This window comes from Arvicanthis niloticus, chromosome 1 (assembly GCF_011762505.2).
Source record: "Arvicanthis niloticus isolate mArvNil1 chromosome 1, mArvNil1.pat.X, whole genome shotgun sequence".
Taxonomy (NCBI): Eukaryota; Metazoa; Chordata; class Mammalia; order Rodentia; family Muridae; genus Arvicanthis; species Arvicanthis niloticus.
In genome coordinates, this window is record NC_047658.1 from 18,381,898 (window position 1) to 18,399,299 (window position 17,402).

The 17,402-nt window shown below is 46.0% G+C and overlaps 1 protein-coding gene across 1 annotated transcript; it reads left to right on the forward strand.

Moving 5' to 3' along the window:
* The first annotated feature begins 5,344 nt into the window (after positions 1–5,344).
* On the forward strand, positions 5,345–17,178 carry Izumo2 (IZUMO family member 2). Its single transcript, XM_034485424.2, has 7 exons — positions 5,345–5,576; positions 5,658–5,732; positions 6,875–6,961; positions 7,153–7,173; positions 9,638–9,718; positions 12,935–13,058; positions 17,083–17,178. Exons 1-7 carry the CDS (start codon positions 5,345–5,347, stop codon positions 17,123–17,125), a joined length of 663 nt encoding a protein of 220 aa, XP_034341315.1. The 3' UTR covers positions 17,126–17,178.
* The last annotated feature ends 224 nt before the right edge of the window (positions 17,179–17,402 follow it).

The window sequence follows — 17,402 nt, forward strand, 5'->3', positions numbered from 1 at the left end:
TTTTGACACAAACGATTGGGCTTTATCCGAGTCACCTGGTTTTAGGGTCCTTGAGTCAGCTTCTGCAGCCAGGTCCCCTCCTGGACTCTGACCTGGAACCTTAGAATGATAAGGGAATAAAAGCCTGGGCAGGCTGCACATAGTCAGTTGTGTCACTGACAGTCAGCACACTTAGGACTTATGTGCCTTAGTTTATGTAATGGGATAAGAGCGTCTTCCCTCTTTACATCCCTTAGTGGTTAACAGACAAACATGAAACACCTGAAGAAGCAGGACAGGAGTTGGGTTCCAGGCACTGGGAACATGAACTCAGTTTTGAGTCTCCCAGCAAGATGTAACTTGTTTCCGGGATGTCTGGACTCAGGAAACTGTCTTCTAACATTAGAAAAGTAAAACAAGCCTGGTGCAGAGGATGTCTGTCAACTCAGTGTTTGGGATGCGGAGGCAAGAGGGCTGCTGTGTGTTTTATGACAGCTTGAGCTATGTAGTGAGTTCCAGGCAAGTCAGGGCTGCAGGGTGAAACCCTATTTCAAGTGAAAGGGGTTTGGACAACATGGCTCAGTGGGCAAAGGCACTGGCCACCAAGACTCAGGAGCTGAGCCTGATCCCCAGGACCCAGGTGGAAAGAGGGGACTGAGTCCCCAGATTTGCCCTCTGACCTCCACAGGTGTACCTCTCAACACAAAAATAGATAAGTGTAATTTAAAAAAAATAAAAGTATTTCCTGAAGATATGGCTTATCTGTGTGGACCACTCTGGTAGAGGATCCAGGTTTAATTCCCAGCATCCACATGGCGATTCAAAAATCAACTGTAATTCCAAGTCTGGTTGTCTGACGCCCCCTACTGGCTTCCCTGGGCACTGCATGCATATAGTACACACGTGTACATGCAAGTAAACACTCATACACATAAGATAAAAATAAATAAAAATTTTACAATTGGGTATGGTAGTATACACCTCAAATTCTAGCATTCAGGAGACAGAAGCAGGTGGATCTCTGTGAGTTTGAGGACAGCCTGGTCTACACAGTGAGTTCCAGGACACCCAGGGCTACATATTTAGACCCACTCTTGAAAAAGATAGATAGATAGATAGATAGATAGATAGATAGATAGATAGATAGATAGATATTTTGAAAAGTACTTATACTTTCTTTTTCTCTGTTTTTCAAGACATTGTTTCTCTGTGTAGTTTTCTCACTGTCCTGTAACTCACTCAGAAGACCAGGCTAGCCTCAACTTAAAACTTTCTTAAAACAAATTTATAACATGACTTTCTTAGCCCACCAGCTCCTAAATAATGACACAGAGACCTTTTATATTTTTTATGAAAGCTATAGGCCTTAGCTTGGCAGACTCTCAACTTGCTCATTGAGTAAATCTAACCATCTAAGTAAATCCTCCATGTGGCTTGTTAGCTACTTCTCCTTGAGTCCAGCACCTACTTCTTTCTCCACATCTGGCTGGCAAATCTCTCCTCTGTGTCTCACTCACAAGTCTTCCCTCAAATTTCCAGAGTTTCTAACTCTGTCAGAAAGCCCCCTATCCTCTTCTGCTTTGCTATAGGCTGTCCAGCTCTTCATTAACCCAATCAGAGAATGCCTTAGGTAGGCAAGGAAGGACAAAGAAATATCTTCACACAGTGTACAAAAAGATTCTCCCAACACAATTGTCTTAAATAAAATTTTAAAAATGGAAAAAATCCCTCAGGGTCTTGGGGTGCACCTTAGTCAGTGGAGTGCTTGCTGCCATGCTAGGATGCTGCTTCCCTGTGGAGCCCCAGCTCTGTAAGACTTCCTACCACTCAGGAGTCGGAAAGGGGCAGGCTAGAAAGAGCTCAGCAGTTAGCATTCACTGCTTTCGCACTGAAGGTCTCAGTTTGTTTCCCAGTACCCACACTGCATGGCTCACAACCACCTGTAACTCCAACTCCAGGATATATGGTGCCCTCTTCTGACCTCTTTGGATACTGCATGCAGGCAATGCACATAAACTAACAAAAGCACTTACTTTTAACCATGCATTGGTGATATATACCTTTGATCTGAGCATTCAGGAGACAGAGGCAGGAAGATCTCTGAGTTCTAAGTTTGAGGCCAGCTTGATCTTCAGAGTGAGTTTCAAGACAGCTAGAACTACACAAAGAAACAATGTCTTGAAAGAAAGAAAGAAAGAAAGAAAGAAAGAAAGAAAGAGGAAAGAGAAAGAAGGTGTAAATAAAAAGTAGTTTTAAAAACTCAAAAAATGTAACATTAGTTCTCAGAATTATTTAAACATATCATGTCAGGCAACCATTAGGTTTACACAGTAACCAGCAGAGAGATTGTCACAGCCCTTCCCTATGTTCTCAGGACAGGATGTCAGTATGTCACCACTGTCATGAAAACTTGTGATCCATAGCCTCATCTCATAACATTGTCACTTGAAGTCGAGTCACACACTCCAAGTGTCACAAACACACCAAGTTTTACAACACAGACTCTAAGTCTACTTTTTAAAAAATTATTTTTAAAGCTGGGTAGTAGTAATACATGCCTTAAATACCAGTACTTGGTAGGCAGAGGCAGGCAGATCTCTGTGTTTGAGGCCAGCCTGGTGTACAGACCTAGTTCCAGGACAGCCAGAGAAACCCTGTCTCAAAAAGACCAAATAAATAAATAAATAAATAAATAAATAAATAATAAAAATGATGTGCAGGTGCACATGGGTGTAGTGCTCAGAAAGACCACAAGAGGGTGTCAGACCCCCTGCAACTAGAGCTGTCCTGCGGTGCTGGGAACCAAATTCAGATCCCTCGGCAAGAACACATTGCTTTTTAAAAAAATTCTCTCATTTATTACATCCGGACTAATTTCCCCACCCCCTTCTCCTACCAGTCCTCCACACACTCCTCCCATAGTTCCACTCCTCCTTTGTTTCCCTTCAAAAAAGGCCAAGCCTCCCAGGGATATCAACTAATCTTAGCATAACAAGTTACAATAAGGCTAAGCACCTCTCCTCACAGTAAGGCTGGATGAGGCAACCCAGTGGAAGGAAAAGGTTCCCAAAAGCAGGCAAAAGAGCCAGGCTCCCAGCTGGTGCTATAACCACTGAGCCATCTCTTCGGTCCTGAAATTCAATGTTAAGCACTTTTTAAATTACATATGCTTATTGGGAGAGGGGCACGTGCCATGGTGAATGTGTGATCAGAGAGCCACGTTGGAGAGTCAGTTCAGTCCTTCCACAGTGTGGGTCCTGAGAATCGAACTCAGGTCCTCATGCTTAAGTGTTGTAAGTCAGGTGCTCCTCCAGCCTGACTTTCAGCTGCTCAGCACCAGCAACTAAAGTCATCACCTGCCCCACTGCCAGAGGCAGCCCGTTCCATCGCTGCTACAAGTTGCTTACTTTCCAATGTGATCTGTGCACCTTTTAAAAGATTTCTCATCACCTTCCTCTCTCTCTCTCTCTCTCTCTCTCTCTCTCTCTTTCTCCCTCCCTCCCTCTCTCTCTCTCTCCCTCTCTCTCTCTTTCTCTCTCTCATTTATTCTGTCTCCCAGTCTCTCTGTCTTTACCAGTCTCTTTCTGTCTCTGTCTCTCTGTCTCTCTGTCTCTCTCTCTCTCTCTCTCTCTCTCTCTCTCTCTCTCTCATGGTCCAACATCTAGAGAGCCTTTCACTCTTCCCCCTCCCCATAATAAAATTTTTGCCATAGACCTACTATGTGCTGTGATCTCTCTCTCTCTCTCTCTTTCAAGACAGGGTTTCTCAGTGTAGTCCTGGCTGTCTTGGAACTCACTCTGTAGACCAGGCTGGCCTCGAACTCAGAAATCCGCCTGCCTCTGCCTCCCAAGTGTTGGGATTAAAGGCATGCGCCACCACTGCCTGGCGTGCTGTGATCTCTTAATGGCACAGCTTGGCCAGGACCTGCCAAGCTGCCAAGGTACCTTTCTCTGCTTCTCCTAATGTTGAGGACTTGCTGAGCCATCTCAGGAAAGACCCCACAGGGAGATTTCCACTCAAGTCTCAGAACAGTGTGCACCCAAGGACTCACAAGAGACCGGCTTGATGCAAACACGAGGCAGTTTAATGGCAGAGCGCTTCGGGCTGACACGTATCTCACACAGGAGACAGAGGAGTCGACCCAGAAGCTCAAAGGTTTGTGGATTTTATAGACAAAGAATGGGGGGAGAGGGAAATCTTTGTGCGGTTACACACTATTGGTTGATATATATATATATATATTAAAAAAAAACATTAGCAGGCTGTGTAAGCGGGTGCTTATCTAAGTCAGCAGGACATCCGGTTAAACTGGTTAAATTTACGATTTTCTGGAGTGCCAAGTGGGCCCAGAGGGGGAGGTTGGAGAATACCAGATGGCCCATTACTCATTTGGACATGCTCAAGCTTTATCTCTGTACTTTCAAGGATGTCCTTGTATATTTTTTATCTTTCATGGCCAACCAGTTCCTGGGATGATTCAACAGGCCTTTGTCTGGTAACTCCACATCCTCTGTGGCTGATTTACTGGTCCCAAACCTGCTGACAGGCATTTTTAACTATTTAGGTTAAGGAAAAGGAATCACAGGGCCTTGCTATTCTTATTAGTTTGGGCCTATTTCAAAATTTTCTTTCACTCACTGGCCCCTTGAACTTTTAAAATTGGAGTTACAATTGGGTAAGGTACTGCACACCTGTAATCACCACTATCAGGAGGCTGGGACAGGAGGGTTGGGAGTTCATCCTTTGATGACTATAAAGTTCAAGGCCAGCCTGGGCTGTGTGACACACTATCTTAGAGAAATCCTGAGTAAGGAGGGCTGGAGAAAGGAAGGAGAGAGAAAAAAACTGGGGTGGATCTGGGAGTATTTGGGGCAATGAATATGATCAAAATACATTGTATGCATGTGAAATTCTCAAAAAAAAAATTTTTTTTTTTAAAGCATTTCAAGACAAAGTCTCATTATGTAGCCCTGGCTGTCCTAGCACTCACTAATGTAAACCAGTCTGGCCTAGAACTCACAGAGATCCACCTGTCTCTCCCTTCATAGAGCTGCGATTAAAGACATGCCTGGCCTCAAAAAATTAGTAAAATATTTTAAGAAAGAGAGAGGAGGAAAAAAAACGTGAGGATGAAAGAAGGCAAGAAAATCTTTTGAATTAGTAAATTTAAAGGACAGTAAGGATACTTCAGTCTTTCTCAGCCAGGCTTAGGGAGTGGGCTTGGGGGTGCGGGGGAGGGGGAGGGCAGGGGTTAGAACAGCACCCAGCAGGTGTTCAATAAATATGTTAAGTGACTGGATTCCAGAGCTCCGATACACTACAGAGCGTTCTGGGGCCTCCCCTGTGATGTCACAAAGTCCCCACCATGTCTTTGGCCTTGACCCTGGTACTTCTGTGCGGCCTGGGCGGTCCCGGGGGATGGGGCTGTCTACAGTGTGACCAGTCGGTGCTAAAGGCGCTCAAGCAGCTGCGTGAAGCCATCCTCACCAAGCGCTTCCACATGGAAGGGCTGCAGGCGCGCGCACAGGCCCTGCTGTTAAGCATGGAGGGGCCTTTCTTCAGAGACTATGCAACGAAGGCGTTTGTGGGGAAAGTGGGTGTGTGCTTGGGTGCGTGGGGGAGAGGCCCGGGTAGCTGTGGGCCTTCTGACGTGACATAGCCTCCCTTTTGGTCTGCAGTCGTGGATAAACTGGAAAAAGTGGTGACATCCTTCAAGAACCAAACCCAGTATATAAAGGCTAACTCTAAGACAGGTGGGAGACCCTTCAGTCATCTCCTGGCCTTCCTTTCCCCACCCCAATGCTTCTCCCCTGGGTAGCTAACAAAGGCATGTGTTCTTTGCTGTTTAGCAGGCAGACTTTTGAGAAAAGGTTGAGAGGGAGAAAAGCTGAGGCTCAGAGAAGCCAGGTGACCTGTCCAAAGTCACACAGAGTAGAAGATGTATGTGGAAAACTCCCATCTCCATGATGCCCATCACAAGGTGTGGTCGGCCACACACTTCTGTCTTCTTGTTTCTCAAACTGCGATTTTTTTAATAAATGGGATATTTCTGTCAGTGCCTTGCTGAAAGACTACATTTCCCAGCTTCCATTGCAGACTATAGACGTCATTTCAATGGTATAAGAGGTGGCATCCCATCTTCCTTTGTAGGCATTCTGGCCATCTACCCCTTCGTGGTGAATAAACATGGTCCCATCTAAGGTCAGACCAAGTCTCTCTCTCATTGTCTCTCTACAGCTGTCTTTTTTTTTTTTTTTAATTAATCTAACATTTGTAATAACTGTCCACGGGTGAGTCACCCTAGCTGTCATCCTAGTAACTCAGGAGGCTGAGGCAAGAAGACCATGACTTTGAATCCCTCCCTAATTAGAGTTCAAAGCCAGCCTTGAAGCTCTTGAGAAGCAGATAAGCAGCTATTTCTAGGTGCCAGGATTCATAGAAACCAGCTGTTATTCAAGTACAAACAAGTCCGCACACATATTTTAAGTCTCAAACCCTTGGGCGCCTTCCAGAATTCAGATTCTTTCTGGACACTCAATGGGTCATTTTTGCAAAGAACCTAAATGAAAACCTCTAAAATCTGGAGCACTTCTTAAAATTTTATGTGTATGGGTAGTTTGTTTGTTTGTTTGTTTGTTTTCCTTCTGCATGTAGCATATGCCATTTGTGCATGCAGTACCTTTGGGGGTCAGAAGAGGGCATTAGATCCCCCTGGAACTGGAGTTACAGGTGTTTGTGAGCCACATGTAGGTGCTGGAAACTGAACCTCAGTTCTTTACAAGAGCAGCCAGTGCTCTTAACCACTGGGCCATCTCTGTAGCCCAGTTTGACAATTCTGTAGTTGGTTCAAGGTTTGATGAGGACCTGCACCGACTAGCATCTCCTCCCTCCGCAGATATCCCTCTGCTGGAAGAGCTGGTGAGCTTCAGGGAGCGTGTCATCAAGGAACTAAAGAGAGCATTGAGAGACTATGAAATGAAAGGTGCCACCCCTTCTCCCTCACCCAGCCCGTCCCTCCCAAAAGCATTTCTGTGACTCTCAGCATCCCCATATTGCCAACAGTCCGTCCTCTCCTTCCTCATATTTGCCCCTTCTCTTCCTTGCTCCCTTCCCAATTAAATTCTCAAGCCACCATGTCTGCACGCCACTCATATCAGTTCTCTTCTCTTTCAGCCTGTGACCACAAAATTTGTCGTGAGTCCTGCTTTTCCTATCCAACTCCCCCTCCCACACCTATTTCCCATTCCTCCCAAATCAAACCTCAGTGCCATACTTACTTTACCACAAAACCGTGAACCCCTCATCATCACAGGAGGGTGATTTGCTGTGAGTGCATGCATGTACATATGTGTGTGTACTTGTGTGCATGTGTGTGCTCACATGCTTGTATGCATGAATGTGTGAGCACATGTGTGCATGCATGGGGGCATGTGTGTGCACACGTATGTGTGTGTGTGCATTCATGTGTGCATGTATGGGCGTGCATGCACAAGTGTGTGTATATGTGTGCATGTGTGTGCATGCATGTGTGTACACATATTTGTGTGAGCACATGTGTGTGTGCATGTCTTTGGAAGCCAGAGGAACAACCTTGGGCATGATGCCCCAGTAGCCATCCACTATGTTATTTTCAGTTATTTTAAGTTGTATGAGTGAGTGTTTGCATGTATGTACATATGCATGTAAATAAGTATGTATGTATGTATGTATGTATGCATGTATGTATGTATGTGTATATATGTATGTATGTACACTACTTGTGTGCAGTGCCCCCTGGAACTAGAGTTGCAGAAGGGTATGAACCACAATGTGGGGCTGTGATTTGAGAATTGGTAAATTTTTTTATCTGTTGAGCCATTTCTTCAGCTCCACCCTGGTTTCTGAGATAGGGTCTCTTGGTGTCATGAAGCTCACTGATTAGACTGACTGTCCAGTGAATCCCTGGGATCCCTCTGCCTCTGCCTCAGAGCTGCAATTACACATAATACCACCTCCAACTTTTCTGTTCTAAAAATTGAATTTGAATTTTCATGCTTCTAAGGCAGCCATTCTTATCCACTGAGCTATCTCTGCCTTACTCCTCTCCCTCATGGCATCTGTTTTGACACAAGGTCTCTCTCTCTGTAACCCATGCTGACCTGGAACTCATGGCAGTCCTCCTGCCTCACCCTCAACAGTGTTGGTATTTCATGAGTCACCAAGACAACCTCAAGACTTGCGTTGGGTCTATTTGTTTGTTTCTTTGAGACGAGTTTTTCTGTGTAGCTATGGCTATCCTGAACTCACTTGGTAGACCAGGCTGGCCTAGAACAAAGGTCCTCCTGCTTCTGTCTCCAGAGTGCTGGGATTAAGGGTGTGTACTACCACCACCCAGCTTGCTGTTTTGTTTGTTTGTTTTACATTTTATTTTATTAGTGTGTGTGTGTGTGTGTGTGTGTGTGTGTGTGTGTGTGTGTTTGCACGTGCTCACAGCACACATATGAAGGTCAGAGGATAACTTGGTTCTCTCCTCCTTCCCTATGGGTCCCTGGGATTGACCTCAGGTCACCAGTCTTGTTGGCAAACACCTTTACCAGCTGTGACATCTTGCTGGCTCTTCAAGATTTGCTTTTTGAGGGCTAAGGAAAATGATTACAGCCTTTGAGCTGGGGCCTCAGGAAATCTATAACTGTGAGTACCATTGGGTATGTGGCATTTATACTGGCCTCTCAGACTAGGGAACCACACAGAAAGTTTGACGACCTGGAATGATACCCAACACAGCTCTCATTTTCCTCTGATTCAGAAGAGGGCACAAGTGTGTAACTCAAGCAAATGGATCCTGGGAAATGTCTTACCTTCTGCACAGGAAGAGGAGGAGTCAGACAAGCCTGCACCATGCCCACCTTTGTCAGAGGAGGCTCCAAGACCAAAAGTAGCAGATCTAAAAATTAATAAATGTTGAGGCCAATAAGGTGTCTCAGAGGGTAAAGGTGCTTGCTTAAAAAAAAAAAAAAAAAAAAAAAAAACTTGAAAATCTGAGTTCTGTCCCACATGACTGGAGGACAGACGCCTCTAAGTTGTTCTCTGGGCTCCATTCGTGTACATCTGTGTGAATGAACACAGGAAATACATAACATGTCAAATGACAGCAACAAAAGACTGGTTAAGTGTCTGCAAATGGGAAGAGGCGTGACTCGCTCAGATCTACTACATAAGCCACTGACGGAGGCTGAAGCAAGAGAATCACAAGTTTAAAGCCAACTTGAGTGAGCAAAATACTTGTCTCAGGATTAAAAAAAAGAAGTTGACTTGCAATGTACAACAATAGTAAAGCCCCTGCCTAGAATCTCCCAGTGAGGGGCTGGGGTGTGGCTCGGTGGTAGAGCCCCTGCCTAATACTCAAGACTCTGAGTTTAATCCTTAGCACACACACACCTAAATATTCTGTGATCAGAACATTCAGGCAACTGGCCTATGGAAATTCCATTGAATCTTTCGAAAACCATTTCTCACATAAATGGCCTGCATTTGCTCCACCTGCTGTGCTGGGCAGCAGCTCCTGCAACACTCAGAGGCCCAGGGGAACCCCCCACCTCCTTTTCCCCTTATTCCCCCCCCTGTTCTTGCCGGTTCTTGGGATCTGCTTTTCTCCACATCTCCCTTTTGCCCCGCCCAGACTCGTTCAAAGAGGAGATCCTGGACTGTTTATATTGCAAGAAAACCATTCCCAAGTGCATCAAGGAAAAGTACTGCTTTGGTAAGCTGTGGGTTTGGAAAAACCAGGGGTGGCATGAAAAAGAGAGCTGTGTTCCTGTAGAGTGGTTTCAAGGCTCCCCACAGTCCTTGTTTTAAGGTTCCTCATAAGCACTTGGGAGGCTGAAGCAGGAGGATTTGAAGTTCAAGGCTAGCCTGAGCTGCATAGCTCCTGTCTATAACCTTATCATTAGGAGGTGGGGTAGTGGGGGAGATAAGTAGATTCCTGAAACTCACTGGCCAGCCTGGATGAATTTGCAAGAACGAAGTTCAATGAGACACCATGCATCAAAATCATGGTGGAGAGGGATTAAAGAAAATGCCTAACCTCTGGCACAAATACAAACGCACACACACACACACACACACACACACACACACACACACACACACACACATATTCAAAAGATCCTCTCTCGGAAAACAAGGCTTATGTTTAGATATTCTCATATGTGGGAAGCATAGAGAGACTGACTCAGTCACTCAAACATTCCATATACACCCAATATCCTTACAGTAGAGCGGATGGTACAGACCCACCCTCCTGGCCATTGCTCTGCTATCCCTACCCTACATGGCTCCCCTCTTTCTCTCTTCAGGTCTCAGGGCCTCTCGGTGACACTTCCTGAAAGATCACTTTGCATTGAACTGCAATGTTTCTCTGCCCATGTTTCACCCATTTTAGTCATTGCTGTAAATTTTATTCTATCTTTAACACTTTATTTTTACTGGAGTTACAGACAGTTGTGAGCTACCACATGGGTGCTGGGAATTGAACTCAGGTCCTCCGGAAGAGCAGTCAGTGTTCCTCTCTACCCACTGGGCTGTCTCTCTATCCCCTCTACCTTTATATTTATTTTTTATTTTTATTTTTTTGCCATAATGTTTATCTCAGTCAGTATTCCATGGCTGTAAAGAGTCACCATGACCATGGCAACTCTTAGGGGAAAGCACTTAACGGGGGCTGGCTTAGTGTTTCAGAGGTTCAGTCCATCATCATTTACGCCATTTTCATTCAAACCAGTGCATCACACTTCTTGGCTACGATAGCCTTGTAGCCATACCACAGTGCAAAATGCATTTACTCCAGCTCCCAACGGCCCCTTAGCCTATCACAGCCTCCACTCTGCTTTAAAGTTCAAAGTCTCTTCTGAGTCTCACACAGTCTCTTAACTGTAACTCTCTGTAAAAATCAAAACAGAAAACAGACCACATCTTTCAACATACAATGGCACAGGATTAATGTCCCAAAAGGGAGGAAAGGGAACACAGTGAGGGCATGCTGGATCAAAGCAAGACTGAAAACAAGATGGGCAAACCCCAACTCTGCCTCTCCATGGCTGATGTCAAAGCACTCTTCAGATCTCCAACTCCTTTCAGCTTTGTTGACTGGCACACACTTCTTTCTCTTGGGCTGGTTCTACTCCCTGTCAGCAACTCTCCTCAGCAGGTGAGCCATGGTTCTGACATCTCCAACATCTTGAGATCTCCAAGGCAATCCATGCTTCATAGCTTCGCTCAGTGGTGTCTCTGGGTCTCCATGCAGGGACATCCCTGACACGTGCCTCGCCTCAGCGGCCTTCCTTAGGAGATTTCAAAACCCTTTCCTTTTATCCTTGACTCTAAAACTAGAACCATGTGACCTAGGTGAGGCCCATTATTGTCATGGCAGCATACAGGCAGACACGGTGCTGGAGAAGTAGTGGAGTGTTCTACATCCAGATCTGCAAGCAGCAGGAAGGGAGAGAGACTCTGAGCTTAGAATGGGCTTTTTTGAATCCTCAAAGCCCACCTCCAGTGACACAATCCTCTAGCAAGGCCACACCCCCAATCCTTTCAAACAGTGCCACTCCATGATGACCAAGTATTTTATGAGCCTGTGGGGACCATTCTCATTCAGACCACCACAGTCTTTAAGAAAGAACCACAGGTATCTTCCTTCTGCCATACAGAACATGTGGCTCTAAGGACATTGTCTCCTATAACCACAACAGTCTCTTGATAGCAGATAAGTTCCGTGTGTATGCATGTGGCATGTATGAACATTGGCTATGGAGAGGAACATGCACAGGCCAGAGGAAGACACCAGTATCCCCCCCTGTCTCTCTCCAACATGGTCCCTCAAAAGAGGGTCTTCTCTTGCTGGATCTGGAGCCCGACTGGGATCCAAGAAGTCTCAGCAATCTTTCTGTCTCAGCCTCCCTCAGCCCTGGAGCTTAGAGGTGTGTGTGTATAACTATACCCAACTTTTTACATAAGTTCTGAGATTCGAACTCAGGTCATCATGCTTGTGTAGCCAGCATTACCTGACTACCAGCCCATGTCCTCAGTGACACCAGACAATTTTACACCTGTCCACCAATGTCCCTAATTGTCCACGGCTGACGATTTATTCCAATTAGGACCCAACACAAGGACTCACCTGCTCATTTTTGTTTTCCACTTGTTTAGTTTTGTTTTTTGATTTGTTGAGACAAGATTTCCCTATGTAGACCAGGCTGGCCTCAAACTCACATAGATCTGCCTAATGGTGTGTGCCACCCTACTCGACTTATTTTTATTTTTAATCAAAAAGTTTATTCTTTCAGTGTGTCCAGGGGATGGGTAGTTACAGTTACAGTTTGGAGGTCAAGCCAAGAGCCTTGGTTGTAGAAAGAGTTGCAGGGCTGAGGAGAGAGAAGATGCCATGAAGTCCTCGGGTGGGGGGTGGCCGTGCTCTCCAGCTACAAAGCATGCTGCCAGGAGACGTTATCTGGTTATCTGCGTTTGGTGTCCCAGGTTGATGTCTTCCCTCCCTCCCTCCCCCCTTTTCATTTCCTTCTCTCCCTTTTCCATTGCTCTTCCCCTCATTTCCCTTTTTCCCTTCCTTTTTGAGAGATAGGTTCTCACTCTGTAGCCCAGACTGCCTTCAGGTCAGAGCAGTCCTCCTGCCTCAGTGTCTCAAGTATTCAGATGATAGTTGTGAGCCACCACACCCAATTCTTTCTTGGGTTTGGGTCCAACCTCATGCCTTCTTTTCATAGCCAGCAAGAAGTGTGGTTCACTTAGCCCTTAGTTTGGGCGGTCACTGGGCTGGGCTGGGCTGCAGTGTCTGCCCTAGGTGAATGGTACTTGGGAGCCTAAACCATGGTGCTGGGTGGGGAGCCCTGAGCAGGTGAGGTGGAGGAGGCCACCGAGCCAGGCAATGGTTTGAAGCTGAGTTCCACCTCTCTCTATCCAGAGGATGGGCAGTTCCGCATGACTCTGAAGTTCCAGGCTGACAACAAACTGAGGAACATGGTGTTGGTGGGAGACTTGGTGACTGTGGGATTGGCTATCCTAACCTTCTTGGTCATCCTGATCGCGTGAGTTATTCCAAAACCTCTTTGTCCCCAAGTCACTTAGACATGGATACCAGCCAGGTGTGGTGGTCCACTACTATGGTCCCAGCACTTGGGAGGATTGAAGCAGGAGGATGGGTATAAGTTCAAGGCTAGTCTGAGCTACACAGAAAGATGCTATCTCAGAAGCGGGGGATGGGGCTTAGCTGGTGGAGTATTGGCCTAGAATGCTCAAAGCCATGGGTTCAGTCCCCAGGTTTAGATGATTCAGGTGTCACACTTTTGCCACCACAGCATTTAAGAGATGGAGGAAGAGGGTCTCAAGTTCAAGGTTGTGATTGGCTAAATAGTAAGTTTCAGGCTAGCCTGAGCTACATAAGACCCCATCTCAAAGAAAGAAAGACAGAAATGGGGCTGGAAGTGTGAGAAAGGAAGAAAAGAAGAAAAATGGATGCATAAAGGGGTCTTTGATGTCCCCATCACCATGTCCTTCAGTTCCGGTCCCACTTCGCAGTTCTTTGTCTCTCCTACATCTCTTTTGAGACTGTTGTTGTTTTGAGGCAGGGTGTCACTGTATAGCCCTGTGTAGCTATACTTTACTAACTCACTCTGTAGACCAGGCTAGCTTCAAACAGATCCGACTGCTTCTGCCTCCGCCGGAGTGCTAGGATCAAAGGCGTGTGTCACCACTGCCAGCAAGACATTATTTTTAATTGTGTGTGTGTATGTGTGTGTGTGTGTGTGTGTATGTCTTTGTGTGGAGTGTGTATATATGAGTGCAGGGTCCGTGGAGGCCAGAAGATGTAAGAGGGTTCCTGTGAGGTGGAGTTGAAGTAATTGTGAGCCACCATGTGTGCCCTGGGAACCTAGCTTGATTCTCTGTAAGACCTGTAAGTGCTCTGAACCCCTGAGCCACCGCTCCAGCATGTCTGCCCCCCTCTCTCCTTCTCTCCTCTCCCTGTGCCTCTCATTTTCTCTCTCCCTAAATCACAAAACTACAAAGGTCCCCGGCTTTCTCCCTATCTTTGTGGGTCCCTTCCTCCATTAAAAACAGGAGAAGAATAATGAAGGAGAAAAATAAAGTTCAAGAATAAAAAGAGGAAGAGGAGGAGGAGGAAGAGGAGGAGGAAGAAAAAGAGACACATGCCTTTAATCCCAGTGCTCAGGAGGCAGAGGCAGAGTCAGTTGAATCTCTGAGAGTTCAAGGCTAGCCCGGTCTACATAGTTCCAGGACAGCCAGGGCTATACCATTTTATATATATGCAGATCCTGTCTGAAACTAAAAGAGTGGATGTGCAGATCATATCAAGGTTTGCGTAGCCGGATTGTTTATATATTCTTCACCAACATTGTCACTGATATATTCATTTGTTAAACATTGTTAAGACAGAACACTGAAAACTTGGCTAGTCTGGCTCAATACGTAGACCTCCCTAGCCTCCAAATCACAGAGATCCACCTGCCTCTGCCTCTCCAGGGCTGAGAAGAAGAGCAAATGGCACCATGCCCAGCTGTTAATTTTTTGAGACAGGGTCTCATGTATCTCAGGCTAATCTGGAGCTCCTTATCTTCTGCCCCAGGCTTCTTAGTACGAAGGTGACAAGTATTAGCCTGGCATTAATGATGAAACCTAACAGCTCATGGTACTTAGCCAGGGCACAGGAAGGACACCTCTACCTTTGGGAGGAATGGGGGCGTGGCTCAGAGGGAGAGCCCTTGCCTAGAGTCCCCCAGTGAGAGCCTGGGGGTGTGGCTCATTGGTAGAGCATCTGGCTCTACCAGCATATGGCTGAGAGGTAGAGCATGTCTGAAGCCTATATTCAGTTTTCATCTCTTGAAGTTATTATCTAGGGCTGTCCAGATGGCTCAGTGGATAAAGTCATCTGGCTGAAAATCTGAATTGGCTCCCCAGGACCCACATGGCGAAAGGAGAAAATTGGCTCCCATACCTCTGCTGACATCCACACGCATGCCACTCCACACACAAACACGCATAAAGATAAATAAATGCAAAATATGTAAAGTTCTGGATTTGCAGGACAGACATCCTATATTATCAGTTAGCAAAGGATTCCCTGAGGGCAGATTGCTTATCCTACATCGGGCTCTCAGCTGCCTTTAGTAGCTGGGAACCCTGGACATTCCTTAGTTTGTATCTTCCAGCTCAGCTTTGCCTCTGACTTCATGTAACTGGAGTCCTTGGTGGGTAGGAAGGAAGACATTCTCCTCACAGTAGCCACGTTGGGAAGATGAAATCCAAATATTGCAGCTGCAGCTTGGTGACTAGAGACTCGAATTTAAACAAGGGAGGACCTGGCATATGGGTAGTAGAGGCCGTGAACAGGTCCAGTCAAGATGTGGTTGACTGAGCCGTTAATCTCAGAGCTGCTCCTGCAGGTTGGTGTGAAGTTCAAGTGCTTGAGGGAACAAGCCTGTTCCACGAGGCCAGTGCTGCTCGGTGTGAGCTCATCCCAGCCTCATCTACTTCTGTTTTTATTTTTAATTTTCATGTGAATGGATTTTGTTTTGTTTGCTTATATGTAAATTTGTGCACCATGTGCCTGCCAGAAGAGGACATTGGATTATTCCCTGGGACTGGGGATCAGTTACAAATGGTTCTGAGCCACCATATAGGTAAAGGGAGTCAAACCTGTGTCCCCTGAAAGAGAAGCTAGTGCTCTTAACCTTTTAGCTATCTCTCCAGCCCACCCAGCCTCGCCATGTTCCTGTTATCCAAGGAGACCAAGGGCTTAGGACAGTGACTGAAGACCTTTAGGCTGGTCTGGAACAGAACGCTGTAAACAGCTGACAATAAGGTATCCTAGTTGCTCTTAGCTTTGTGTCTTCAGTTTGTAAGTGGGAGAGAGGCCAGGTCTGCTCAGATGCTAGGTAGGTAATCCCAGTGCACAGGTAAGCAGGTAAGCAAGGAAGACAGATGAGACCTGAAGGCGGAGATGTCAGGCTTTCCTCTTTTTGCTTTTTTCTCTTTGATTTTAGCGGGCGGGGTCTCATGCAGCCCAGGCTAGTCAATCTCATGGTGTAGCTGAGAATGACCTGAAACTCCCGATGTTCCTGCTTCCAGCTCTCTAGTACAGGTTTACAGGTGTGCACTACCATGCCTATGTCATTTAGAGGTGGATGTGACTCCAGGTTTCCATGTGCTAGAGAGCACTTGTCCCACCAAGTCACATCCATAGCCTCATTTCGATGTTTGGGTCCCAGCCAGGGACATTTAGGCTCCTGTTCATTAGGTAGGTGTTTTGTTTTCTCTCTGAGACACACCGAGGCCTAGCCTTTCTCATATAATGACCCCACTGTTTGGATACAGGCTGGATCTAAACCCACGGTGATGTCAGCTTGTCTTAATTATACCGACAAAGACTGTTTCCATAAGGGCCACTTGGGAAGAAGCTGTGGAGTAGGAAAGTGGGGGACATAATTTTGGGAGGGGGCGCTGTTCAGTTATGGTACTGGGCCTCTTGACTAGAAACAGTATCTCTGGCTGAGCCTCTGATGTATGGGGTCAGTTCTGTCTTCCCCCATCTTGTGATCCATCAATCTATTGTCTATCCATCCATCTACCTATACATTCATCCATCTAACATCTATCTAGTTAGCTAGCTATCCTTCATCAATATCTCCATATATCATCTATCTATCTATCTATCTATCTATCTATCTATCTATCTATCTCATGTGTGTGTGTGTGTGTGTGTGTGTGTGTGTGTGTGAAGTATAGCACATGCATACCAAGACAGGCCCGTGGAGGTCAGAGGACAACTCTCTAGAGTCCGTTCTTGCCATCAGCTCTGTATGTCCTGAGGATCAGACCCAGCTTAGCAGACTTGTTGGCAGCTTTCGTTACCTTATGAGCCATCTCACAACCCATGTGTTCGGACTTTTTGAGATATGGTCTCACTCTGTAACCAAGGCTAGTCTGGAACTCAGGACAATTCTCCTGTCTCAACCTCCCAACTGCCATAACAACAGGCATGCCCACCTGACCCACTTTAAGCTTCTTTTTCTTTTTCCTTCTGCTTCTGACCAGGGCGTGTACATATAGGCAAAACCGGAAACTCCTGCTGAAGTAGGCCAGTGACTTTGGTGTTGGTAAAAGGAAAATAAATTTAATAAAATCTGTGTGAATTCTTTAGTGTCTGTGCCTTCCCTGTGGACACTTGACCCTTTGGTTTTAATAAGTGCTCTCTCTGTGTGTAATTCTGGACATTAAACATACTGCCTAGTATGCTAGGCAGGCAAGCATTCCACCTCTGAGCTACGTCCCAGCTCTTTTTACTGTTTTAGGGAAGAGGAGGGCTGTTTTTGTTTTTTTTGTTTTTGTTTTTAAGACAGGATGTGACGGTTAGT

Excerpts from the sequence above, each read along its gene's own strand:
- Izumo2 (XM_034485424.2), top strand. The coding sequence starts at position 5,345 with ATGTCTTTGGCCTTGACCCTGGTACTTCTGTGCGGCCTGGGCGGTCCC. Across the intron at positions 5,577-5,657 it reads GGCGTTTGTGGGGAAAGTGG|TCGTGGATAAACTGGAAAAA; the intron begins GTGTGTGCTTGG and ends TTTGGTCTGCAG. Across the intron at positions 6,962-7,152 it reads GAGAGACTATGAAATGAAAG|CCTGTGACCACAAAATTTGT; the intron begins GTGCCACCCCTT and ends CTTCTCTTTCAG.